The 26,513-nt window shown below is 43.6% G+C and overlaps 2 protein-coding genes across 4 annotated transcripts in view; one reads left to right on the top strand and one right to left on the bottom strand.

Annotated features, from left to right (window-relative positions):
• Positions 1 to 7,247, bottom strand: part of LOC119013338 (endothelin-converting enzyme-like 1) — a 47,129-nt gene extending 39,882 nt beyond the window's left edge. For all 3 annotated transcript variants that reach the window (XR_005072731.1, XM_037087770.1, XM_037087780.1), the window contains exon 1: positions 7,103 to 7,247. The gene's annotated coding sequence lies outside the window, so the exon portion shown is untranslated. The remainder of the gene's footprint in view (positions 1 to 7,102) is intronic.
• A 14,898-nt stretch (positions 7,248 to 22,145) lies between these two features.
• LOC119009388 (pectinesterase inhibitor 10-like) lies at positions 22,146 to 23,543 on the top strand. The gene is made up of 2 exons (XM_037080614.1): positions 22,146 to 22,339; positions 22,425 to 23,543. Exons 1-2 carry the CDS (start codon positions 22,202 to 22,204, stop codon positions 22,983 to 22,985), a joined length of 699 nt encoding a protein of 232 aa, XP_036936509.1. The 5' UTR covers positions 22,146 to 22,201; the 3' UTR covers positions 22,986 to 23,543.
• Positions 23,544 to 26,513: the final 2,970 nt, after the last annotated feature.

Raw genomic sequence — 26,513 nt, 5'->3', positions numbered from 1 at the left:
TGGAGCTCAGCCTGCCAACTGCTGTCAATCAAGCACACACACAACGACACCCGTCCAGCTGCCCCAGGCAAAAGGAGCTTTTATGATATTGAACGCGTTTTCCTTTTTAATGTCATTTTATTAGGTGCGTTTTTGCCAGAAAACGTGCACGAATGGGTGAGACGTGGAATTTTGAGCTCACTGTCACTGTCTTCGAGCTGTACTATCAATAAAGCCATGAAGGCCAATAAATAAATACATAAATAAATAAATAAAAAATAACATGGAAAAAGCAAAAAAAGCAAGATATCCCTCCAAGCACACACACGCTGCTTATGCAGTCAGTGTGCCCTGTAAGACCCCGACTACCCCACATCTGGATGTTGTCTGGCTCCTGTTGGATCATAGGTAGGTTCAAATGCAATCTTTAAAATGTGCTGGCAGCTGCACACTTCATAGCATTGACACAGATATATGTTTTTGGGTAAAGGTTGTTCTAATTAAGAGAACCCAGTTAGAATGCAATCATAGTGTCTTAAGTTTGGGGTAAAGAGTGTCACTGGAATGATGAAGCTTTCAAATCCAGCAGAATAGTAACTCCTTGTATGGAATAAAGAATTAGGAAACATTGCAACAATTATTTTGCAATAATCGAACATCTTGAACATGATGAGGCAGTTCTGTAAGTTGACCGGACTGAATAGATATTTGTAATCGTAGCCAAAGTGCGAAGCCAAAAAAGGCTGAGTGTTGGACATTTTGTAACCAATTACCAACTTGTACTTTCCTAATCGTGCTCAGTTGCTCAGCAGAGCAACTTAGGTCTCACGGCACCTTTTTGCCAATGAAGTTTCAATCACTGTTTGGGAATCATGACACATTATCTATGAAAGGGACTGGTGACGACATGTAGCACATGTCTGCTTACATTCTCCCCATGCTAACAGTTGCAGTGATGACAAGTGCATTGCAGAGAGGACTGGGCTTTCCAAAGTGAATCATGTGTCTCTGTGCGGTGTCACGGTCAATTCAACATATCATCCATCAATCCCCTGCCTTGTTACACACACACAATCGCATGCACGCACACACACACACACACACACACACACACACACACACACATTACAGACATTCTGATTCTATGAAAGAGTCACTCTGAGCACCTCATGCTCTTCAAGCATGAGCACATATCAATTGCTTCCATATATCTATGCTTGTAACCTATGCAATCAGATTGTCTCCAGGCAATGTTTATGTATTTTCATATACTTTTCTAAAGTACATGGCTACAAACCATGTGTGTATTACAGCTATGGGAGCAATTATTCTGCCCTCCTTGGTCGTATCTGTAAGTAAAACGGATATAATGCATATAGTCTTAGTATTATTATAACCATTACTTTTTGTTTCACAGCATCTTTATATTATTCTATTTTTATTGTTTTCTCTCTGCTTATGACTCTTAAGCTGAATTTCTCCACTGAGGCATTAAAAAAGTCGTATCTTTTCTCATCTTGTCTTATATGAATATGATGATGATATATACATGTGATATAATGATGTAAATATTATGAATTGCTGCCCAAAATGTGAAGACTCCCTCTTGTCTTTCAAACGCACATGCATTTGATCACATGTCACAACTCCTTAAGCATCATAATAAATTATGATACACGCACAAACACACACACACACACACACACACACACACACACACACACACACACACACACACACACACACACACACACACACACACACACATTCTGAGTGGACACAGTGTATGGCTAATGGATTGGATCTTGTGGGCACCATCACAGAGAAAGGCATGTGTGATGAATGGCTATTTACTGAACATGACAGGGCCTAATATCTGAGAGTTATACTAATACTGCTGCACACACACACACGCACACACACAGACACTAAGAGCACATGCATGGACACCTGGTGATACATAGTGCTGTGTCAGTTGTAAAGCATTTCCCATTCATCTTTCCAGCACCAGAAAATCACTCATTCAAGTAAACCACAATATCTACGAAAGTAACTTGACACTAAATCTACTTTTTTTGAGTAAACGATAAAGTTAAAGGAAGTTACATGTACAGTCACTCCTTTGCATTGTTCATAACTGGTTCATTCGAGGTCATTTTCTTTTTTCCAAAGACAGTCTAATAATTCTGTCTGCTAGATCCCAAAATATCTGTGAGAGAGGTTACCCTGGTCCACATTAAGGCTAGGATTAGGGTTAGATCAAATCCGGTCTTCCCATTCATTTTATTCAGTTATCTAGTTATTTAGTTAGTTAGTTAGTTAGTTAGTTAGTTAGTAACTAAGTAAGTTTTGGCTGCAGCCGTGGGGCTGCAGGGGGTTCTGAAAAAAAAAAAAAAAAGGTCACAACCTGGCATCATGTTGCTGTAGAGTCACAGTGGAGTGTCATGTGTATTCACTCAGTTTGGCACTGTGCAGCAGTTTAAAACATTTTTCTTTTCATCTGTGGATGTTGATGATCACTCATCAACTGGCATGTTCAACCCTCTGTGGCAGATGCATGACCGGAGAGGCAGGGTAGAACAGGTCAGTAGCTGGGCATGTTATTTGGCAGACATCTTTCTTTGTAGTGTGCTCTTCCACTTGTGATCACGCAGCTTGGTCTTGTGCCCTGCTTTAAAACACACTGTAGGCTAGTAGCACAACAACATAACAGCTTTGCCTTTTGGCAAACTGATCAGTGTGGGTCCCAACATGTCACACACACAGACCATGGAGTGACACTCCCACACACCCACATAAAAACCTGCAGTGTTGTGCCGCACCATCTGATTTTTTTGATTTAGTTGCTTCCGGTCTGACAGCACTGTAAGGAGTTAGAATATCATAGTATAATAGGTTGTTCTGAATTTTTGAGGGGCCACATTCAAGTTCAAGTAAGGTGTTTATTTGCTCACTTTGAAATCTGGGTGGAACTTTCTCTGATTTAAATTCAAATAGACCACACTCATCGTGGACTGGGGTAAAAACAAAAAACAGTCTGATAGTACTGTGGTAAACGACCAGCACAGGTCCTCAGCACAAGCTAAGTTTTTTAAAGAAAGTGCAGAACGGTACTCATAAATTTACCAAAAATACATACTAACATAAAGTACAAGTTTAAACAGAATTTTTCTTTTAATTCCTTCACCTTTCTTTATCTTTATGTTACTTTGGGATTATGTTAGTAGAAAAAAACCTCCTGTTTTACAAATGAGATACTTTTTGAACCTAAGTCCCCCTTAAATTGACTATATAGATCACATAATGACATACTCTGGAGCAGAGCCTTGCATTGTGAAAGGGATCCTGTAGGTCCGGTTGGACCCAGTGCAAATCTCATGGGAGTGGGTGGTTTCAACTTTGCTGGAGGTGAGAGTGGGCCGACAAAGGTAAAGATGGGATCCTGTGATTGCAAGCTAACTAGGGTTGCTGCGCTGTCGAAGATTGCCCATCACTTAGCTTATTACAAGAGAACACACTCCTCATCTGTAGGCCACTGCGTTCATTTACTGCTAGTACAAACCTACTGCTGCAGCTTCACATGAAAAGCATTTTCCTGGCGAAATGCAGTTCACTTTTATTTTGAAGTTTGCAAGTGAGAGGAAATACATTATCAGGTTAGTGTAGCACCCCTTCATCATTAATGACACAGGGCAAAACAACAGTCATTTTCTGCATCTTTGACAGGAAATCAGTTAAAAATAGTCAGGGAATGGTTTTACTCAGTCTGTGAGAGTGATTGAACAAGAAGAAGTTGTTAGATGAAGAGCTGCAGGTGACAGGCTGCACACCTTAGAAAGGTGGCCGACGCCCTTTTCCTCATTAACGTTCTCAGGTTATGTATCAGCATTGAGTTCAAATCTGAAATTTTGCAGAATAGCTGTTTTTTTTTTCCTTTGACAACAAATCCAATGAAAAAGAACTGGACCTTGTTGAGAAAAGTGTGCCAACGCACTGACAAACAGCTAAGTGTCGCTTTGTTATTTGTGAGAGGTATGCATTTCTTTATTTATGACAAGCACTGTGTTTTCCTTGCAGGATGAGCGATGGCACAAAATCAATCGAACTGTATTGTGCGGGAGTGTGTGTTATGGATGTATGCAGGCGGGAGTGGACACACACATCGCGGGAAATGGGCGGGAGAGGAGCACACAGCAGGCAGGACTAGGGCTCAACTGCACGCTTCAACCATCAAACATTTCTGATTCAACCAAATGTATGAAAAAAATAACACATTTAAGTTATATATGCCCAACACCCATATGTGACATCACCACTGGTGCTCCTGTGATATACAAGTGACATAAACATGTATACATTGCCTCGCTGAGTTTTGTTTCCTTCGCCCTGCAACCATTAACTCTCTTTGATACTAATATACAATGGGTGTCTTCCTAACTCCCCATACATCATATTGTTACAGGTTGAAGTTTTAACATTTAATGTATGCTTGAGGAATTTTAAATGCAACCTCTTGCTTCTCTGCCCACTTATAATACATCTTCGGGAAAGATGAATGATGATCAATCGGTATAGGTCTCTGGGGATGGGGCAGGATCATGGAGCTGTTACGGAGACTGCGAATGGATCACACTTCTCGAAGCGCAAATGTAGAAGGTCCAGTGGAAAATGATCTGTGCGCAAATGGCTCAATATATAACTGCGCTTCAGACACGGAGGTAGTAATGGTGTGAGCTGATCGATTCGGTAACATTTGAGTGAAAGCCTTTTTCGAGGAAAGGAAAAAAAAAATCCCCTAAAAGTTACATGAAATCCTCATTACAAGTGAAAACGATGTGTCGCCATAGACTTTCATTGCTTTAGGAGCTAACGCATCGGCACCTTCAAATTGTTCCCCGTGGTCTGAGGGAGGAGTCAGATTTGTTGCCCGGGTCAACACCGTCTAGTTGCATAGTTGCCAACAATGCTGGAGGGCACATTAAGAAGACCATAAAATATGGCCGTTATACTAACTCTGTTGGTATAAATTACTGTGGAATCAATACTAAAAAAAAACCTCCTCCACCTTCCTATCTGTAACCTGCTAAACCATCACCATGCATCTTCTGCAGTTTAACTACACACAAACTTAAATTTATTTGCCTTTAGCCGCTCATCTCTTCCTTAAAACTACTCACAACAATGCATACTACGCTCTGAATGTCAGCATCACTTTCTACACAGGCAAACTTACAACTTAACCATCGCCATAAATTCACTGAGAGGAAACTCTTCTCCTCTGCAGTTTGTGATGATATTTGGTTCGCCAGAAATAAGGGCTTAGCGGGAAACTCTCTGCCTTTATCTCCTCTCAGACGAGTTACGTCACCTGAAAGCCCTCTATAAATGGGTTTATTATCCCCTAATCAAAGTGGTCACAGAGCCTGCCCCGAAAGCTTCATGGCACTCAGTGGGTTCAGCATGGGAGTCAGCCCCCTCGAGCCTTATCACCGGTCGCCAGAGGCTGCAGTAGAGCGCTGTTGCGTGTTTGTATGGACTACAGATTTGGACACACAGCTCAGCGGTCCCATATAGAACCAGGAGACGCTACTTCAGCTTGTACCAGAGCAGAACCTCCTTTGTGCTGCTACTTATAACCGTTCAAGTGTTGTGTGTATGTATGAAATCCCACGTGAGCAACATAAAAATACTTTAAAAAAAAAAAAAAAAAAGCACATTGGGAGCTTTATTTGTACCCTGTGATTAAGACAGTCATTCTATGAAACACTTGAAGTGAAGAACCCTTGAAGAAGTCCTCCCTCCTCTCTCACACACAGAGGGAGGGAGAGAGAGGAGTGGTCCTTCATTAACAAGGTTACACACACACACACACACACACACACACACACACACACACACACACACACACACACACACACACACACACACACACACACACAAAGAGCAACTAGCAAGAAGGAATTGCTCACAAGCTGTAACTCCACCTTAATGACTCCACAAAAAAGATTGAACAAGGTTTTTCTTTTTCTTTTTTTTTTTACACTGTACCTGTCTTCATATCTGGGCGCGGCACTATCTTATCCTTTGTGGGCTGCTATATGCCGAATAAAACATAACTGTATACATGTGCGTCTGGGCTTAATGTATCTTCTATTAGTTTCACAACAAAGCGAAGAAGAATTCAGTCGCACCGATTCTGAACGGGATTCTGTACATAGGAGAAATGCGTCTGTAGCTTTGAGCAGCGCATGAATTCACTTGAGTGAGTAGCTCAGCGGTGAATATAGCGGTTGACACAGAAAGCGACTATTATGATTGCAAACTTTTGGGACCAGTGCAAAAACTCGCGGTGCGTAAATACGCAGAGCAGGCTGCTGCTGGTGCGCAAAAAAGAAAAGGAGACCCGTGAGTGAGCGGAGGTATCAGTCACTCCTACTTTTAGTCATGTTTAAAGCCCATTCAGCTTCCGCTTATGATGAAGTCTAATGGCATTTATTAAGTTTTACCTGGAGAACCATCGCCAAAGACGCAAACAAACTGCATGGAAAGGGTAAAAAAGAAAATAAAAAAAGAGAGTAGAATAGAAATAAACTCATGATATGATGAACAGTTAGTACAGAAGTGTTATAACACAAATAACACACATCTGCACAGTTAGTACAGATGTGCACCTCTCCATACAAATGCAGTCAGTCAGTCAGCAAAAGTGTTAGGCAGACCGACTCAGCATCCTCACATACACTTGGATAATGTTTCTAGTCTTTTGTCAACTAACCGACCGGATCCTCGAGGTTCACTGACCATCAAAAACTTGTCCGCCCGCTCATTGACACCGTGAAGAAAAGACTAACAGCGGAGATAACGCGCGTAAAAATGAGTGGGCACCTCTCATTAACGTGTCGACTGCCGAGACGTGACTTCCAAGTTAAGCTGTGGTACTTTTCCTTCACACTTCCTCTCCATAATTATATATAAACAAAAAACAGCAACATGATAATATGTGAATTTAAAAGAGCCCTTATCCTGCCGTCACTCTGATCATAGGCTGCCTGGTTGGAGGACTAGCGTCAGTGCGTGTGGACTGCCCCGGAGCGAAGGAAAACTTGTGCCAGAAACACCTTACCTGTGGTGTCTCAATCAAAGCTGCCGGAGGGAACTGCTCTGAGTGCGCTGACAGAGGCAGATCCACTCCGCTGACAGTCCGCCTGGATTATCTGGTCCCCCTCCAGAGGCTCCGCACCGCGCTCTGCCGCCGCTGCAGCCGCACAGCCTCCGATGTATGGAGGGAGAGGGGAGAGAGAGAGAGAGAGAGGGAGCGAGAGGAGTGGTCCTTCATTAACAAGGTAACACACACGCGCGCGCGCACTCACACACCCGCATGCACGCACGCGCGCACACACACGCAGAAAGACGTTAATCCTTGTGTCCACTGGCTGGGCTTTTTTTTTTATGTGTCTCTCTTTGGCTGCGCTTTTAAATAATTGATTTGTGTGAGTGATTGTGAAGCCAAATACACATTATATATTTATTTCTTAATAATTCGGGTTATTGTTGTTAGTCTTTATTATTTATGGCAGAAGACTGGGATGCAATTGAGACCGCTGGTGCTCAATCCGGCGTCAGAACATCCTGGGCTCATGAGAACAGATGCCACCGCTAACTCCTGCACACTCATCAGACATTTCCATTCACATGAAAAGCAGACAAATATTACCATAAACCTCTAAATGAAAAAAAAACAAAACCAAACCAAAACAAAAACACAGTATATACCATGGTATTAATCAGGATTTGAATATATACAATCCCACCAGCTCAGAGAGAGAACATCAACCCACTCGTAAATAAATGAGTCTATTCCACTGATTGATATTATTGGGCTGCAACCTTTAATGGCAGGCCTACAACCAAATCACAGAGTCAATTTTAATAAATCGCCTGGCCTAAACAACCGCAGAATGCTTGCTATGGAAACATTAATCTCTGTGTGGCCTGAAAATCACTCCAACCAAACTAATCAAACCAAGGTTGACTAATATTATTATGCAGATCAGCCCGAGTAACTAACCGGCTATGTCATTACCCTGAGTGTTCAGAGAGAGTAAACAACAGGTACGATCTCTCTCTCTCTCTCTCTTTTTTTTTTTTTTTTTTACCTTTTGTATCAAAAGAAGAAAAGTAATTGCTCAACGGAAGGTGCCAGTTTTCAAAATTGACTTGTGATATGGTTCAGGAACAGTGTGCGAGAAAGAGGACCCAAATGCAGACACCGGAGCTGAGCAGTTTTTTTGTAACTCGGTTTTGAGGCACTTTGTGGAAATTGGTGTTAAATGAACAGGCTTACGGGCGGCGACACAAAAGTGAGTCCAAACAGGTTTCGCAAATCCAGCAGGCTCAGGCAGCCAGGCAGGTAACAGACAGGCAGCAGGTCGGGAAACACGGGCAGGAGGCAACAGGCACGTCCACGGAGCTGAGACTAAAAATAGGATGTAATTGCCTTCAACATATTGTGGGGGCTCATGGGTAATGAGGGACCAGTGTACAGGAACAGGAAGATCAGCATTGCCAAAGGTAGGAAACAAAGATGGGAGCAGATGAACAGGTGTAGAAGGAAGAGGTCAGGAAAGGTCCAGTAACGAGCAGGTAGAGGGCAACATGTCACTGCGGTTTATGAAACTCTCATGAAATAAAGTATAATGTAGAGGATTCATGTACACTGACACAGATCTTCAATTTTCTTTGTAAGTGTTAGCACGACTGTTTTTTGTGCCGTGACAATGTGTTTTTGACTGAATGGAGGCTGCAGCGGCTGAGAGGTGGCTGTCCTTGTGTCCTGTGTCACGCAGGGGTGTTGTGTGTCTAACGTGCATTCTAATTGGCTTTCACTGAGCGTCTCATTACTTGTTACGCCAAAACGTGGATGATTATTTTTGGTAATCACATCACTGCACCTGCTTGTGTGACACCCAAAGTGAATGCAGGCCTATTGATCTGAATCTAAACCGTGACCTTTTCTAAAACTCAACCGAGTATACTTATGAAATGAATTAAATCTCGTAGTTCTACCTAAACCTAACCGAACTGTGACAGAAGAGAGGACATACTATTGTAAATGTCAAAATGGTAAAAAACAAAAACAAAAAGAAAAAATAATATAAAATTTCACGTACGATGCAATCTCTGATTTTCCACACAAAATTCATTTGCACCATCCACTCAGCCGGCTCATCATACTAATACACCACTAATTGACCATCTTCATACTATATCACCTAAAAAGGTTTCCAAAAGGTTTCCCATGAGAAAACCTGTCATAAAACCATCTTAACAGTCTTACAAGACACAGTATAATGGAGACAGATGGTCAAGGAGCTTGCTGAAGCACTGCTATGTCCTGCAAGATCTCACCCATCCAGGCAAAACACCATGTTTTTGGGGAGTCCTGGCATGGATGGTGAGCGACTAAAATCCAGGAGTGTCGCACCAGAATACAGGGTTACATCCAGTCTGTGTTAGGTTCAGGCATCAAAAGCATTAAGGTAAAGGCACATATAGTTGGCCTAAAAAGTTTACTTACACTTGTAAGAAAATGTTTATCATGGTACAGTTCTACAGCTTTCATTTTTCTGTGATGGAATGAGTAGAAATCACACCACTTTGTCACCAAAAACATTCATGAATGGAACGTTCTTCAATGGAATATAAAATAAAAAGAACTACATCGTCTTTGTAGCATGGCCTCTTAGCATCTTCAGTCTTAAATCAGTGATTCTGATTGATAGCAGCTGTAACTTTTCGGGGCCCATTTTAACAGGGCTTGTTTGATAAACCCAGTAGACTCAGCCACAAACACTACAGTGGAAAAGTGTAAGGCGCTCAGCGTTGATCTAAAAGACTGATTATTGATTTGATCAAGTCAGGAGAGTCACCTGGAGCCATTTCAAAGCAGTTACAGGACCCAAGATCATCAATGGTCAGTCATAGTACACAATTCCCCTCAGCTCTGCTTGAGGGTTTTAGCCTCTTTCAGCTCATTGTTTTGGGTTTACAGGCTGAAACTTTACCAGTATGGTTTGGTGTTGGTTCAATCTCACAGCTCTTATCTATCTCGGGCAGCTGTTTCCAGTTAAAAGCTCTGACAAACCTTTATATAAGTTCACAGAGTGCTGTTTTGCCCTAAAGTAGTTAAACACTAATTTAATGCCTCTTTAAACTATTGTGAGGTTATCAGATATTTTTATGTGATTCAGACAGTCTAGTGGGACATTCATATTTAATTAGAGGCCGCAAACTCAGGATGGGTTATAATGATTAACCTTGCGTAGTCCGGTGAGTTACACAGAAATTGCACTCTTTTAGTCCTGGTTCAATTCACAATTGGAAGGAAGACTTTAATACACAGTGAAATCAGTTTACCCCCTTGATTTACAGATACGTTTTGAAGATTCACATCAGTATGTTCTATCACACACATTTATGATCAAACTAAGTTAGTTGTTTCAGCCTTCCCACATTACAGATTACTCCGTGATGATCGCTGACTGTTTGCCCTCCATTTGATCTACCTCCACCACAAACGACTTACTACTGTTTCATTTTCTTCCTCCCGTGGATGTGACTCCCTCAGTTAATTTGCCTTTAGCTCCGGGGCCATTTTATCCCACTTTCCCTGGCAGTTCCCTGGCTCATTTTACTAACAGGTAACAACAGCGTGGCGTACGAGACAAACCAGGCACACTGGTCTATAATCCGGCTCAGTGAAGCAGTGGATTTGGGGTTCAGCTGTCAGCCCGCACAGAAACAGGACACTTGGCGAAATTATGCCAGAACAGTTGCGGCCTACAGACCCAGAATTTTAACGAGCGCCCCGGCAGACCAGAGAGGAGGGAGAGTGCGCCGAGCAGCCGGGGGGATGCTGATGATGAGCAGACAGGCTGGGATCAATGTCAGGGTGTGACAAAGACAGGGGGAGGGATGGTTTGGGTGAGTGGCGTTCTGCTCCCTCAGCACTTTGATTTATCCTCATTTTTATTAGGGTGTTATTTACACACCTGCTGCCATGGGGACAGGCGAGGAAGCTCCCTCTCCATCTTTGTCTGGCTCCCATGCACACACAGATGCAAACAATAACACTGCAAACTCGCACATCCGCGCTAACTCCCCCCAACACTTCCTCTTGACAATAATCGAAAAGTCTATATGAGCTGCAGAGTCTATTTCAGAGCGTCTAAAAATATCCTTTTTGTCCTGGTTCACTTGATTCATCAAGGTCCCCAAAGAAGCAGACATCTCACAAAGGAAGTTCAGTCAGAGACACAGATGGTAACACTTCAGTGACAGACAACGGAAGGTGTGCTGATTTCACTAGAACATATTAGCCAGTGAGACCAGGGCACGCAGCAGATTCCTTGATGATGGGTTTAATGGAATTACAGAGGTGGCCTCCAGGTAGCACTCAGGTGTAGCCCAACTGAAGATGGATGGTGGGGGCTTGTCTGAAAGGTGCAACAACTTAGATAAGAGCAGAGGGGAGGAGGTCGAAGGGATGTTTTTTGTCCTGCCTGCTCAGCATCTGAGCCCGACCCCACCCCATGCATCCACCCCCTTCCATCTTCCACTCAGACAGAGTAATGGGGAACCTGGAGCACCATTTATATTCCTTGCCCCCCCACTGGCACCCTACCTCAGCTGTCTGATAGTCCCCCCACACACATATCAAATAGGTGTGTGTGTATGTGTGTGTGTGGTTGTGTGTGTGTTTTGTTGTACCTCAGTTCTAATGAGAACCAGGTTTGTCTTCATTCAGGGAAGGACCTTATGTATGTTGTTATTCCATCAATGCATCATTTAACATTGAGTCATTTTCTGTAATTAGTACAGTTATCATAAATATAGCTTCTGCTTCATGTTATCGATAACATTTGCAACCACATGTCCTTTTTTAATTCACAATATTCTTTCTCCATTCTCTCACTCTGTCTGAATGGGTTGTGCTCGTGTTCTTCTCGCTGTTGGTTCGTTGAACAACCAGCCAGCTGGGGGGCCAGCACCACAGATTGTGAGCCGTGGTTGCCCCAGTAAAAAACGACCACCCTGGCTGTTGCAACTGCAGTGTCTTTGGGCTCGTAGGTACAGTGGATCTTTCCACACGAGCTGACATGCCTGGAGACACTACAACAGCAAAGAGTGACTCACTCTCACCAGAGCTACTGTGTGGGTGAACAGTCTCTGCAAAGACTGGTCTTGTTAGAACTGACGTGGGTTCCTAAATACTACTTCATCCATGGTCTACTGTTGTCAGTCACATGGTGATGGTGCACCTATGGATATGATAGGTTGTTTAAACGAGCGAGGGAAGGAGCACACGTGGGAATAGTCTGTTAAATGATTGATAACCCAGACCCTTCACGTTAAGCGTTCAGAAGGGACATTTATATTGCAAATACACTTTTTCTTTTAAGGTTGAGTTCCTTGTCTTCTGCGGTTGTGCTCAGCGCAAAACAAACAAAACAAAAATAAAAAAAAAAAGTTTAATTGATAAAAATATCTATACTGAATGACAGTGCTGCACAGCTCACTATTAATATGTTCACTTGATGTGTTGGTCCAGAGTATGATACAGGCCACTAGAAAAATGACCATATAGGTTGACTGTGAACGTAGCATGATATGACTCATATTCGTGTTTCCTGTTAGGTGATGGAGGAAGTCAGACAGATGGACCCAACACGCACAGGATGTTAGTCCATGAGCCTGCTGTGTCCAGTGTGAATTTCAAAGTCAAAGGTTATTTTAATTCACTGACGTAGTTAAACTATGTCATGTGAATTATGTAACTGAAGTTTCATTAGTAATGTAGTTATTTTAGCCCCCGCCCTCGCTGTCACTTGTATACTGCAACATGTTGTTTTGGGAGTCACTGGCAATTGACATATTCGGCCTTTTAGGTCTGAAAATGTGACGATCTATGCCCTCTAGAGAATTTCTAAAGACAGCATTATCTTCATATAGGGCCACTGTAAAAAAAAAGTGTCCTTGCTTTGCTCCATGATATATCTTAAAAACATATGGTTGGATTTTAATGAGGATTCATCTCTTCTGGTTCCTCTGGAGACTAAATCAACACAAATAGACAAGGAAACCCTACAGCCAGACTGCCATTAAATTACTGATTATATTTATGTTCCCCTAAAGACTCAACGTTAATGATTTATACAAATGTCAACTTTTTTCACACAACATACCATTAGGCAAATTACCATGAGCTCTGCTTTCGTGCTCCCAAGATGATTTTAAAAAGCAGGGAATACATTTTAAAGTGCTTATGTATCTGCATATTCATAAACAGTATAACTGAATTTTAATGTACAAACAATTTCTAGGACAGTTCGAAAGAGTTTGTCATTCACTAATACTGGCAGCAGTTTCATTCTTATTTCTGTAATTTTAGATTACAATGAGCTTTTTGGGCTAAAAAACATTTTTGGACATCTTCAAAACCCTGAGTGAAATCCACTTAGTGATGTAATTGAATTGAAAGTGAACTGAACCACATCTAAATATCCACGTGCACGTCCATATTTGTGTGCGTGCCAATATATCCAGCCAGACGTCTGAGATCTCTCTGTGACTGATAAAAATTGAAATGAACCATAATGACGATGGACAAGAACTTGGCTCTCATTTCCTCCTCCTCCTCCTCCTGCTCCTCCACACCAGCTTTCTTCTTCCCATCCTCTTTTTTTTTACTTGTGCAAATCCTTTTCTTTCTCCTCATCTTCCTTTTCTCCTCCTCATTTGAGCCCAGGCTTCAGCTTGTGTAGCTGGTGACAACATAGGTCACTTCTATTTTCCTTTCAAATACAGGAAACTGGATTTTGGGGGGGATGTTGGTGTCTTTAATTAATTCAATCAAGAAGAGGTGTCTCACACTTCTGTACGCAAAGGACACAAGCTAAATCTTTAACCAAGCGGTGGGTGTCTGAGCGCGTTTCCCCTCAGATAACCCTTAAAATTTCAAACTAACTTTTGTCAAAGTAACTAAATTAGTTAAAAACTCACTGCCGAAAATCCCAGTTGGTCCTCTCAAGGATCTCTGGAAATCCTTGAACTGTGGTTTAAGAACTGCTGCCATAAAACAACCTGCAAAAAACAAGAACCTCAAATAACACTGCGGAACGTCTCCCACGAGTCACAGCTGCAATGTTCAATAATTGCGTAATTAACAAGTTTTCTGAGAGACTCTTCTGAACACTTCTGAACGTGGTGCACTGCTATGCAAATGCGCAAAATAAATAAATAAAGCCACACACACACAGCTGTGCATTCTTTTCACGCACGCACGCACACACACACACACACATACACAATCGCGAGCACATGCACGAATGTGCAATTAAACTTTCACAATAATGAAGGACTGATGAAAAGCGCAACAAAGTGCTGCAAAAGAACGTCTCTCTGTGGAGCTTGGAGTACAGACCAAGGCCTTTATATAAAACTAATAATAATGTCCCTTCGTTTGCTCCCTCCCCAGTCCCTCTCCTCCAGTTTTTTTTTTAGTTCTTTAGTCTCAAGTGTCAGAGACCCCATTACAGTAATTAAGTCAGTGGACCCTCAAAGAGCTCTCCTTCAAACAGACAGGAAGGGGGGGAGGCATGGAAGGGGCGAGATATGCTTGGAAGGAAGGAAATGGATGGAAAGAGGCTTCAGAGAGAGATGGCGGAGTGAAGGAGAGATGAAGCGGTGGATGAGAGCGCGGAGGATGCGGCATGAACAAATAAGCCACACAACAAACTGTGAAGAAAGTGACTTTAAGGTGCACATGTAGCACCGTCACCGCGGTAAATCAGCAGCACATTAAAAACGGAGACGTTGCTGTAATTACTATAAACAAATGAGACCATTTTCAGATGATTGGCAGCCTGCACCAGTCTCTACACTTCCACAGTCAACGCCACTGATTGCTTGGCGGCTTTATACAAAAAAAAAGAAGGCGCCATCTTTCACTCTTCTGTGCTGTCGCCCTGTAATGTTTAAAGTAATAGAAGCTCCCCATCACGGTCTAATTTGTTTACTAGTAATTATACAAAGGTATCATAATACATTTGATAATGATATTTTAATTGTTTTTAAAAGCATGCCATCTTCAAAAAAAAGAAAAAAAAAAAAAACTGGCCAGGAAAGCAGAAGGGCTTAATTTAAGACAGAGAGCAGGAGTAGCTGGAAGAGCAGCGAACGATAATGGAACAAACCGACAGCAAAAACATTCCTTTAATGAAATTAAAATGTAAATGGAGCTTGAGTGAATATTTTTCAAACTGCTATTTCCAAGGTTAAGAATGATGTCACTCAGGTGTGTGTTGTCTCCTCCTCCCAGAAGACACTGAATCAGTGAGGTCTCGATTTGAATCAATGCATGCGGACAGATTCACAGATGTGTTTTGTGATTTATATAAACATGACTCCACAGAAATGTTTTCCACTGCACAACAGATAAGTCATGTTCTATAAAAACCCACAAAAAAGGAGGTTACAAGTCCATCCATCCATCCAGCCACCCGGGGCCGGGTCACGGTGGCAGCAGGCTGAAAAAGGGTATTCCCTCTTTGCAGCATATCTTCCAGAGGCATTCCTCAGCAAGATTAGATATGTAATCCCTCAAGGGAGTTCTGGGTCTCCTACTGGTTGGACGTGCCTGGCAAACCTAAGAAAAGTGTCTCCGAGAGACATCCTAATCAAATGCCCGAGCCACCTCAACTGGCTCTTTTTGGTGTAAAGGAGCGCAGCGGAAGAAAGTCATTTTGGATAATCGTATCTGCAATCTCATTCTTTCCGTCACTACCCAAAGCTCACGACCACAGGTAAAGGTTGGATAGTAGATCGATTGGTACATAGAAAGCGTTCGGCTCAGCTCCCTCTCTACCAAAGCAGCTCAATACCGCTCGTCTGATTCCATCTCAGCCAGTCACATGAGCGTAGATGTGAGAGTATGGCATCAGTGCAGTCTGCAATAATCAATTAGATAATGAGAAGTGAACAAGTGTTAAACAGCTGCCCAAAAGGAAACATGGAAACATCAGAGTCCTTTATTCTTCATTATTATATGATAAGTTAATAATTGATAAGTCTGATATATTTCCTTTGTAGAAAGTTAAAAGGTTTATATCTGTGATACCACATCTACAAACATATTCGTATTCTCATTCCAACTGCTATTAAGTTTGGAAATACACTTTCCTGCTTCGGTAGATCGACTCCTTTATCAGAGTCAGTCCACTTTCACTCACGGTGGAAGAGGTCTGTGCTACACGCTGCAAGTGTTGACACCCAGATTAAAGCTTCATCACTCCAAGGTGCTGGACAAAGGGGAAATCTTTTCCACCCAGCCATGCTACCAGCACAGCTAACAACTTCAAACTGCTCTTATTCATCGTCCTCTCATGCTGAACCAGCATAAGATGGGAAAAGTCACACGATCAAAAAGTGAAGTTTATCTTCATGGAAGCTTTTTTCCTACTTTGATTTCACTGAACACAAGGTGACAAGAACATTGGGGGTACACATTCAATTTGACTTACATCATCCTTACATCATTGGTGAGGTTACTGGGTTCTGAGCATAGGACAGGTCTATGTTACTTCACCATGGCAGGAGTGAGTAAAAGTGGTATATTTGAATTAACTAATGAACTTGTGTAACAAGGTCAACACTGTTGGGTAGTTTGGACTAGGTGTCTCAAATAGACCAGGTGTCCTCTCTGTTAGCCTAAAGGACATAATTAAGGCAACAAACAAAACAGGAAAACAAGGAGCGGTGCAGAGGGGAGAGTGGCACCACTGTGACAGGGACAGGCACGGACCAGAGCAGCAGCCAGCAACCTGAGTTTCTGAGAGAAATATGCGTGAACATGAGGTGGGGTGGGAAAAGGACAGGTGTCAGGGCCCCATGATAAAAAGGCCGGGAACAGAGGAGTTATAGGCACTGAGGGGTGGAAGGGGGGAGGGAGGAGAGGGTTGGAGCTTCAGTGCCAGGAGTGCTTAGAGCTGTCTTCTTCCCACATTGATATTCTGAGCTCATAGTTAGCTAAAAACCCCTCCTTCTTCTCCTCCTCCTCTTTTTTTTTTCTGAAGATGATGTCACCCCTATATGGATCCTTTGGTCAGATGCCACCACAGCTTACATCTCTGTCACTGTCCCATTCTGCGCACACACATTCACTTAGCCCTGCTGTGACCTACATCTTAATGCACATTTACCGCACAGGACACAAATATATCTGTATCATTTGATGGGTGGAGTCAATGGAGGACAGGGCAGAGTCGAGTGGTCATCCAGCTGCAGATGGTCTGGGATCTACTGAAGCTAGAAGAGCCTTATGGTTTATTTAGGTTGGCTAACCATGCCACTTAGGGCCGTGGTGCAGTGGCGCCTTCCATTTTAATATATCAGAGTGGTTCCAGTGGAGTGTGTCCACGTGAGGGAGGGTGGAGCCATAAATCATCTCAAATCATTATGAATTCCTGGTTGGGAGTAGAGGCTGGGGAGTGCGTGCTGCTTCTCTGTGTTTTGAATCAAGAAGCGGAGGTGGCCATCGGCGACCGCCATCAAGATTTCATTTTAATTACCGAGCGGACCACCAAGAGAGGAGCTAGTAATCATACACTGAGAAGATTTTTTAATAATAACACCAGCTTCAAGCTGCGAGGCAACAAAACAGAGGGGCTTACTTTGGGAAATCTTCGACAGTCATCTACATCAGCGGGAGAAAAAAATCCACTACGCGGCCTGTATTGCAATGCCAATATCCGGTTTGTGTGCTGGGGAATATTAGTGGGGTGGACTGAATGAGAGGGAGGAAACAGTCGCTGTGCTCCGCTTCACTATTGGCTGTCGATTGATTAAGGAGGTCATGTGAAAGTCAATCTCTCTCTCTCACCCCCAACCCCCCCCGTCCCCTCCTTCCCCTGTCGGGAATTACAACACAAGGCAGTTAAAGCCAACCTGCCAGTGACTCGGTGTTCCGGGCTCGTAATTTTTAACTTGCCGTAATTAAAAGTGATACAGCAACAGAAGTGGGAGGGAGGTAAGGATTGGTAGGTGTTGGGTGATGAGCTGTGGGGTGATTGACTGATGGAAAGGGGGCGAAGGTGGCGTGGGGCAAGGGGGCAGCGGGGGCTGAGGAGATATGTGACGAAAAGCAAGGGGAAAGGGCAAAAGTCAGAGCCTTGATTTTGATTGGAAAGCGGCGTGTGGAGAAAGAGTAAAAACGGGGGATGGTAGAGGAAATAAATTGTGTGTGTGTGTTTGTGTGTGTGTGCATGTGGCTGGTGTGAATGAGGGGGAGTCTAACCTATCAACAGGGTCCCCAGGGAATTACTAATGAGATGACCGGGGTGAACTAATTGTGTCTGTTGTGTTCTCTTGTACAATCAATCAGTTACTACAGATAGTGTAGTGCAGGTCAGCAGGAGCATGTTCACACAGGTTTTCAGATGTTTCTCTAACAACACAAGCTTTTAGGGGTGTAACAGTAAGTAGAAATCACAGTTTGGCATGTACCTGGCTTTTAGGGCCATGAACAGAAAACAAACAACAAAAAAATCCCAAATGCATGAACGTGTGTTTCTTTTCATTTATTTCCAGCTTACAATGGTACAGTTACAGTTTGTTCCACTTTGTTTCAACTGACTTCAACCTGAGATAGTTAGTACAGCGTACAGTGTATTAAGCAACAAACAGTGAACATATACAGTACTGTCACGTGAGCTGATGAAAACAGATTTGAATGTGATGTGATTGCCAATCGCTTTGGTAATGTGTTGGCCCTGTCTGCTTTCAAACTACAAGGAGAAGTTGTCAGATAAAAGATAATCACTATGTCAAATTTGCGTTAAAACCAGATGCACTCCCTGTAGGCTTGCACGGAGGCCTGTGCCAATGTTACAGTGAATACTTTTTACACTGTTTTATTTTTCCCTTTTACTGCGAACAATGTTTTAGTGCTTCTTGAATGGACATGGGTGGAATTGACGATAAAATTTAACCTGCATCATAGCAACTGTTCGAAAAGGGGGTGAACATAAGTGTGTCCACCATCACCACCAACTGGAGCTGGAGTCAGTAAATATCCATGATTACTGCTGAGTCATTTGATGCAGGACTCAATGCTGATTGAGCCCTTTACCATGAAGACAAAAGCCAGATGTGATTGGGTGTTAGGGTTTTTTTCCCCGGTGTCAGTGGTTTCAGTGTGGTGGGATAGGTAGGACACATAATTTTACAGGATAAATTATCAAAGGACACCTATTATGCCATGGGGCGGCTGTAGCTCAGCGGGTAGAGCAGGTCGACTAGTGATCAGAAGGTCCCAGCTCCGGGCAGGGCTGAGCTGCATGTCGAAGTGTCCTTGAGCGAGACACTGAACCCCACATTGCTCACTAGTGAGGGCCCTGTGATGAGCTGGCGACCCATCCAGGGAGTACCCTGCCCTCGCCCTGAGACAAGGCTGGGATTGGCTCCAGTTGCCTCATGTCAGTTGTAGGTTCTTGTGAATGTCAACGATCTTGAAAGTTAAAAAAGGTCAGAGTCTGCACCAGCAGAGGCTCCTCCTTCCCACTGAGCACACTGCTCCTCCTCGTCTGCGGTCCCGCCTTTAAGTCTGTGCCTTTGTGACGTAACACTGTGTCATTATGTCACATATTTGCTAGCGGCTAGTTTGGGACACAGCAATTCATTTGGCACATCTGTTCTTTTGACATGATCGTTGCTGGCTGAGGCGTATGGAAGCTGAACAATTAGAGCAAACTGGGTATTCGGGAGGGAGGGTCTTAAAGAGACATGCGATGAAACAGAGCATTTTAGACAGAGGAGGAACACAGTGCTGCAGTATGGACAGTATGAGAAAACTGATATGTTTTTTGAGTATAGAATTATGTAAAGCTATTCTGGTAGTAACCCCCCATCCCCATAAAATGATGAACCTGGAAGCGAGCATAATATGTCTCCTTTAAAAGCAGTTGAAAGACATAGTAGTATGAATGGAAACTTAACTAGACTGACAAAAAACTGATATATTAATTGCATAAAACATACAGGACCAAAATCCATTTTTGATAATCAACATCAGTCAGCTTAAAATCATTGCAAATGAACACATTTTAATAAACGATGCTGGTGAACATGCTTGAGTTAATTACACTGGGCTGTGAAGGTATTTTGGACAGGAAATGTTGTGGAGCATGGACACAGTATACAGTATATAAATGATGGAATTCAATGGAGGCTCTGTAAAAGAACAACTGTACATTCGTTTTCATTATAGGCGTATAGATCGGTATGGGCTCAATATTTCACTTTAATGATCTTACAGGCTTTATGGCTATTTTTCTGCTGAGAATGACCCGCATCATACACACACACACACACACACACACACACACACACACAATATAGAAATAGAAAGAGAGAGTTTAATATGGAAGAAAATCATAAGGGAGGAGTTAACAGTTACAGTCCCCTCTGTATTCTTCTCCCTTCAGCCTCCTCTATCTGTCCTCCCTCCTCGTCTTTCCCTCATCCCTCCTGAGTTGCTATTCCAAATTTTTTATTATCAGGCCCAATAAAAGAGCGTGAAATGAAAACATAATTGGGTTTTAATTTGTCTGTGGAGCTCCAGCCACCCGCTGACAAAAGCCCAACCAGATCGCTACTCACAGCCTCATTAGGGGACCAAGACAAGGAAGAGGTAAAACCGCTGCCAGGGACGGAATTTCTCTATCTCTGAAAACCTGTGTTAGCATATGTGTGTATAAGAGCCAGCAGTGTGTATTTGTTCACACGTCTCTGTTTCCTCCTGTGCTGTTTGCTGTGAAGAACACACTGAGAGCTCGGCTGCAGGACTAGGTGTGCTTATAGCTTATAAACAAGTGGTTAAGTGGAAAAGCTCAAGTACCCTTAAGTAGCTCCTTATCACCGCCATGAGTGTGTGTGTGTGTACGTGTGTGAGAGTGTGAGTGTGTGTGTATGTGTGTGTGTGTGTGTGTGTTTCCCTCTCTGACTGTGACTTGTGGCTGTGTAAGCCCTGAGCTTCTTAAAGAGTCTGGTGGGACAAGTAGAGGAAACCAGAGCGAGGGCTTAACCTGAACTGCTCCCCACAACACCAACTCCACTGTGCACCACAGTTACAAATAGAACAGAAAGTGGCCATAACTGGCAAAAGTTGTGTTCATAAGAAGTTAACATACAGCGCGCAGTCAGCACAACTGTGAATAAAACTTGATCTAGAACACAATGCGGAGAGCAATCCCTTACTTTAATCCCAAACTTTAAAGGTGCCCTAATTTGTTTTTTTGGTTCCTCTGGGGGCAGCTGGAGCCATCCACCTCTTTGACTTGTTCAGCAATACAATGAGTGACAGTGACAGATTCACTGGGCTAAAGAAACAGTTGGCCAAGCTTTGTATTATATATGTATCATATTATATTATATATGCAGGATTTAGACTTGAGATGGCAACCTCTTGAATATCTTGATAGCTTTGTTGCTAACCCTAACCCTTAAAAAAAGGGATGGATACTTCACTCATTGCAGTGCAGTAGGGTGATCAGATCCCAACAAACCAAATGTGGGGCAAGTATTTTGTTTCTGTTCGACAATATGGGCCTTGTCAGCAAAACCTGAGAACTAGTTTAAAGTTTTGATACAACATTCAGTTAACCTAAAAAATAAACTTTTCTAGTCTGACCTTTGTTTACTAACATTTGTATTCCCCTTTGGTTGAGGCTGAGTTTGCAAATTTCAGATGTGGAAAAATAACTAGTGCTCGCTTATGCTGTACTCTTGAAATGGAGTTATAATAACTAAGGTTCAGGAACAGGACCATGCCAATCCCCTCGCTGACCTGCCACCCAGGTCCAGCCAATCAAACCACCCACATCATCAACCTAACCACCTGCATCTCATCAATCTAACCGCCTGCACCCAATCAACTCAACCACCTCCACCACCCGATCTCATCACCCATGAAGCCTACATGAGGTAAGCCAAACCATCTCTCTGACACCATCAAACTAGTTAAACAAAACCAAAATGTTTTAAGAAAAATCGAAAACAACTTAAACTTAAAACGTACTTCTTACCACCATCACAATGGAGCAAGAGCTATTTCTTGGACGATGACCTCTTCACTGATGGATCCGTCATCTCCGAGACTCCCCCATCCATGGCAGCTTCCACTCTGGTGCTGCTGACCACCGCAACTTTGGCTCCTGCTGTCGCACACTCCCGGCACACCAATGACCTCACAACGCAGCCTGCCGCAGCAGACCAGCCACCTCTTCCAGCCCCAGCAGAAGGCCAGGTTGTATCACCCCCTGCACCTCTTCCCTCCACATCTCACCTAACCCAACACTTTTCCTCTTTTTTTGTCTTCTATGCACCCACAGACTGCGCAATCGTCCCACGCACATGCATCCCTCCATCCCAACATCCCTTCTTCCCTTCCTTCAACCTCACCAACCTCACTCCAGCAGCCACATCCAGCAACCCAGCCCAGAGAACCACCGCACACAATGCCTTTGCAAATGCTGCGACCGCTCATTGAGGCGTGCCCACCGCAGGCCTGTCCGAACATCCTCCTTTTCTATCCCTCACCCAAGTTGAGTTCGCTTTCGCTTTCTCCCTCTACCGAGACACACTCTGTTCAGCCTTCCCCGACCGCAGTGCTGAAAAGGACGACTACCTATCCACCATCCTGGACTTGGCCCTGCGGTTTGGCGGCACAGGGTTCTACGCCTATCACGTCCTGTTCTCCTCCCAAGCCGCAGGCCACCTCCACCAGTTCAACTAGGGCACGTCCTCTTGCCCCGACCACACGCCCCCCTTTCATCCAGGCTTCATCACCGCCACCGATTGCTCATTTACCTGCCACAACTTATAATCTGCACTCACCGAACCCGACACAGTGGACACAATACTCTGAAAAGAGCTCAAGGATGGCTTCATGATCAGACCATTTTCCAGCCCCCCCTTCCCCATCTATCGAATCAGCCCCATCGGAATCACCATGAGAAAATATTCCAGCAAGAAGAGGCTCATGATTGACCTCTCTTCACCCCACGGCACCACCACCCCAAGCATCAACAGCCTCATTCCCAGCCCAGATTTCTCCATGAACTACTCCACTATCACCCATGCCATAAACCTCATCCGTCTTGCTGGCCGAGGCTCCTGGCTGGCAAAGGCAGACATCACCGGCGCCTTCAAAGTCCTGCCAATCCATCCAGAAATTGCAAAATGGAGTTGAGGATGTGGCGAGATTTTCTTTTGTCCTGGAATGGCATTTCTTTCTTCTACGACGACCACATCACCCAACCGGAAGACATCTAGCTCTACATCGACACTGCACCATCAGTTTTGGTTTTGGAGCTTTGGAGGCTATTATGGCAGCAGATGGTTCGCCTCTGCTTGGCACCCAGAGCTTTCTTCACTCTCCCCTTCCTCTGCACTGTCCAAACTCTACCTGGTCATAATTGCAGCACTTCTTTGGGGGCACGAATGGTCAAGAAAAGTAATCCTCATACACTCAGACAACCTCACAGCCGTCGACATCATCAACAAAGGTAACAACAAACGCACTAACTAGACATCATGAAATTCATCTGACGCCTCACCTTAATCTCGGTTCAGCATCACTTCATCATCTGCACAGCTCACATTCTCGGCCATCTGAACTGCGTTGCTGATTCCTTATCCCGGTTCTCTTTTCAGAAATTCAAGGCCTTAGCCCCAGGCTTGGAACACCCATCCAACACCAGTCCCACTATTTTCAGCAACCATCTACCCGTAAACCCCCATCTCCTCCACCTCATCGCCTCATCCCAGCATGCCATCTTGAACAGCCTGTCACCGAACACCCTTTCATCATACTACAGTGGTTGGTGTAGCTTCAAGTCATTCCACAACCTCCCTTTTCCTTCTATCGACAACATCCACCATCCACCATCTCAACCCTTGAGTCGATGTTCCTCCTGGAATTTTTTGGCTTCCTAAGATGCTCAGAATTCACCTCCACCACTTCTACCCACGACTCCTCTCGACACGCAACCCTCTCAGATATCTCCTTCCATTTCCACAACACCCTCCGGTTCAACCTCAAATGAAGCAAGACCGATCAGTTTGGCATCTCCCATCCCATCTCATCTTCTCCTTCTGACTAAACTCTTACCTTGGCCACTCCTTACACATAGGAGCCGCAACCACCGCCTCACGACAATGAATTACCGAACACACCGTCAAAATCCTTGGCCGCTGGTTCTCCCAGGCCTACAACAACTACATCCACAGCCACCTCAGCGATATCTGTCAAGCCCACGTTCGCATAACTCAGTAGCACCTTTTGGGGGAAGATGAAGCCACACCCGTCAGGACGTGCGCCCATCGAGACATACCCCCACCCTGAGTCTCGACCCCCCCCTTTTTCTATCCTCTCCAAACCTTCCCAACATTTAAATACACTTTTCAAACAGTTGAACTTGGCGTGGTCTTGTTAGTGAAGTTGGTATTTTCTGACTTATAATCTAAGAGGGTCCCGGTGGATCTGTTTAGAAAAACATGGACGCCTGCTGAAGCTGGCGTTTGTTTGGCAAGTGTGCGAATGAAAAAAAAGGCAGAAAACAAACTGCAAAAAAGCAAACTCTCAAAGACTGTAGTTGCCTGAGTTTTATTTACTGCATGATTCTCAAAACAAACACTACATGAAGTAAAAAGTGATAAAGAGGTTAGAAATAATTGCTCGCTGCGTGTGCTGCAGTGCTGCTGTGATTTCTTGTGTGTTTATGTCGGGGAAGTCAGGCTGGATCAGGTGCCGGGTTTGCAACTTGGATGACTTTTCTGTTGCACTTTTCATTAACACACTCACAAATACTCTTAAGCAATGATTCTTATGATTGTGTGACAAGATTGCAAGATTAAAAAGAGTGTCACAGCATTTTGTTGCTGCCTCCCACCTAATATGGCATTTTTGCTTTTAATTTTGGTCACGTCACACTGTGGCAGTTATTTCCCTCAGCCTTTTAATGTTTTTCACCTTTCACACTGCAGACAGTTTGGCTTGTTAAACGCAGGTGTAAGTAATAACATCAGAAATATGTGACTTAGGGTTCCTTTCGCGCGCATTCCTGGCTCACTGCAATGATGAAATGGAATCACAAATGTTATTAGGTACCCCTCCTTCTCCTCCTGACAAGAGAAATGCTTTCTGTGAGAATGATTTACTGTATGCAATCTCTGTGACCCCATGACAAAAGAAAAATAATATTTCCCTTTTTTCTTACTTTCTATCTAGTTTCCATTCTATCCTATTTCTATTTCTGTATTAAGTACAGGATGGAAACACACTTAGTTTCTCCTGAGGTTCTGTCTTTTACCGCATAAAGTTTTTACTGTGTTAACATGGCTGCATCATTTATTTGAAACCTGCTTCAACATAGCCATACACCACATTGCAGTTTTGTGTGTTTTCAATCGAAACATCAGTACAAAATATACTTTATAGGCACACTAAAGCATTTCAAGCCCTCAGTGTTGTAAATCATGGATTCAACATGTCATTTTTGTGTCCCGTGACTGTAGCGGAGAGAGAAATGTGGGAGAGTGAGTGAAGCTGGTCAAACAACAAATGGTGAAAAGGAGATAATGCGTTTGTAAAAACCCAAAAGACTCTTTATCTCAAAAAACAGATTGCCCCCCCCCCCCCCCAACTAAAAAGTGGCTGGAAATATTGCTGTCACTGGTTTAGCACAAGTGCAGCTAACTGTGGATGTTGCAGTGTCCATGGCAACCTACCTGGCTTTTGCTGCCACGCTTTGCTGAATGGGTTTCCTCCTGCCAGTGGCGTGTTAGGAAGCCAGTCGATAGCAGTACATGGTGTAATGAACAGACTATATGAAAGAAGGCCAGGGGCGACGCCACTCTAAAGATAAGAGCATGAAAGGAGAAAATGCTGACTGTGTTGAACAAAGATACAACTATTTAAAGCAGAAATGGCCCTGGAGCCCAGCTGTTCAGAAGGCAACGATGAGAAAGAAGAGCAAATTATCCCAACTGCCTCCGCTCAGCATTACTTTGATTCATTTAAGGGGGGGGGGCACTGAAGAAAAGGAAACTGAATGAATGTGGATGCCATTGGGAAGAAGATCGTGTGACCTGAGTGACAGCACAGCAGAACCTGTTTGAAAGAAAAGTTTGATATTTCTCATCCTCCACTCCACCATGTGTCCTTGAAGTTACATTATATTGAACTAACGTGTTGTGCCAAGTGCAGAAAAAGGAAAAGGAACAGTCACTCGGATGTTGATTTCATCCAGTCCAGCAAAAGACACATTTTCTTTTTGCACAGAGATCATCGAAAGGCAGTTACAATGAACGATTGAGAGCTTTGATGGAAGGTTGTGGTGAACAAACCATAAACCACCACCACTAATGATGAAAACCTGTCTCACATGACTCGGGCACAAATGTTCTTGGACAGTGTA

The sequence above is a fragment of the Acanthopagrus latus genome, chromosome 2 (genome assembly GCF_904848185.1).
Source record: "Acanthopagrus latus isolate v.2019 chromosome 2, fAcaLat1.1, whole genome shotgun sequence".
NCBI lineage: Eukaryota > Metazoa > Chordata > Actinopteri > Spariformes > Sparidae > Acanthopagrus > Acanthopagrus latus.
This window is presented reverse-complemented; position numbering and strand designations above follow the sequence as displayed.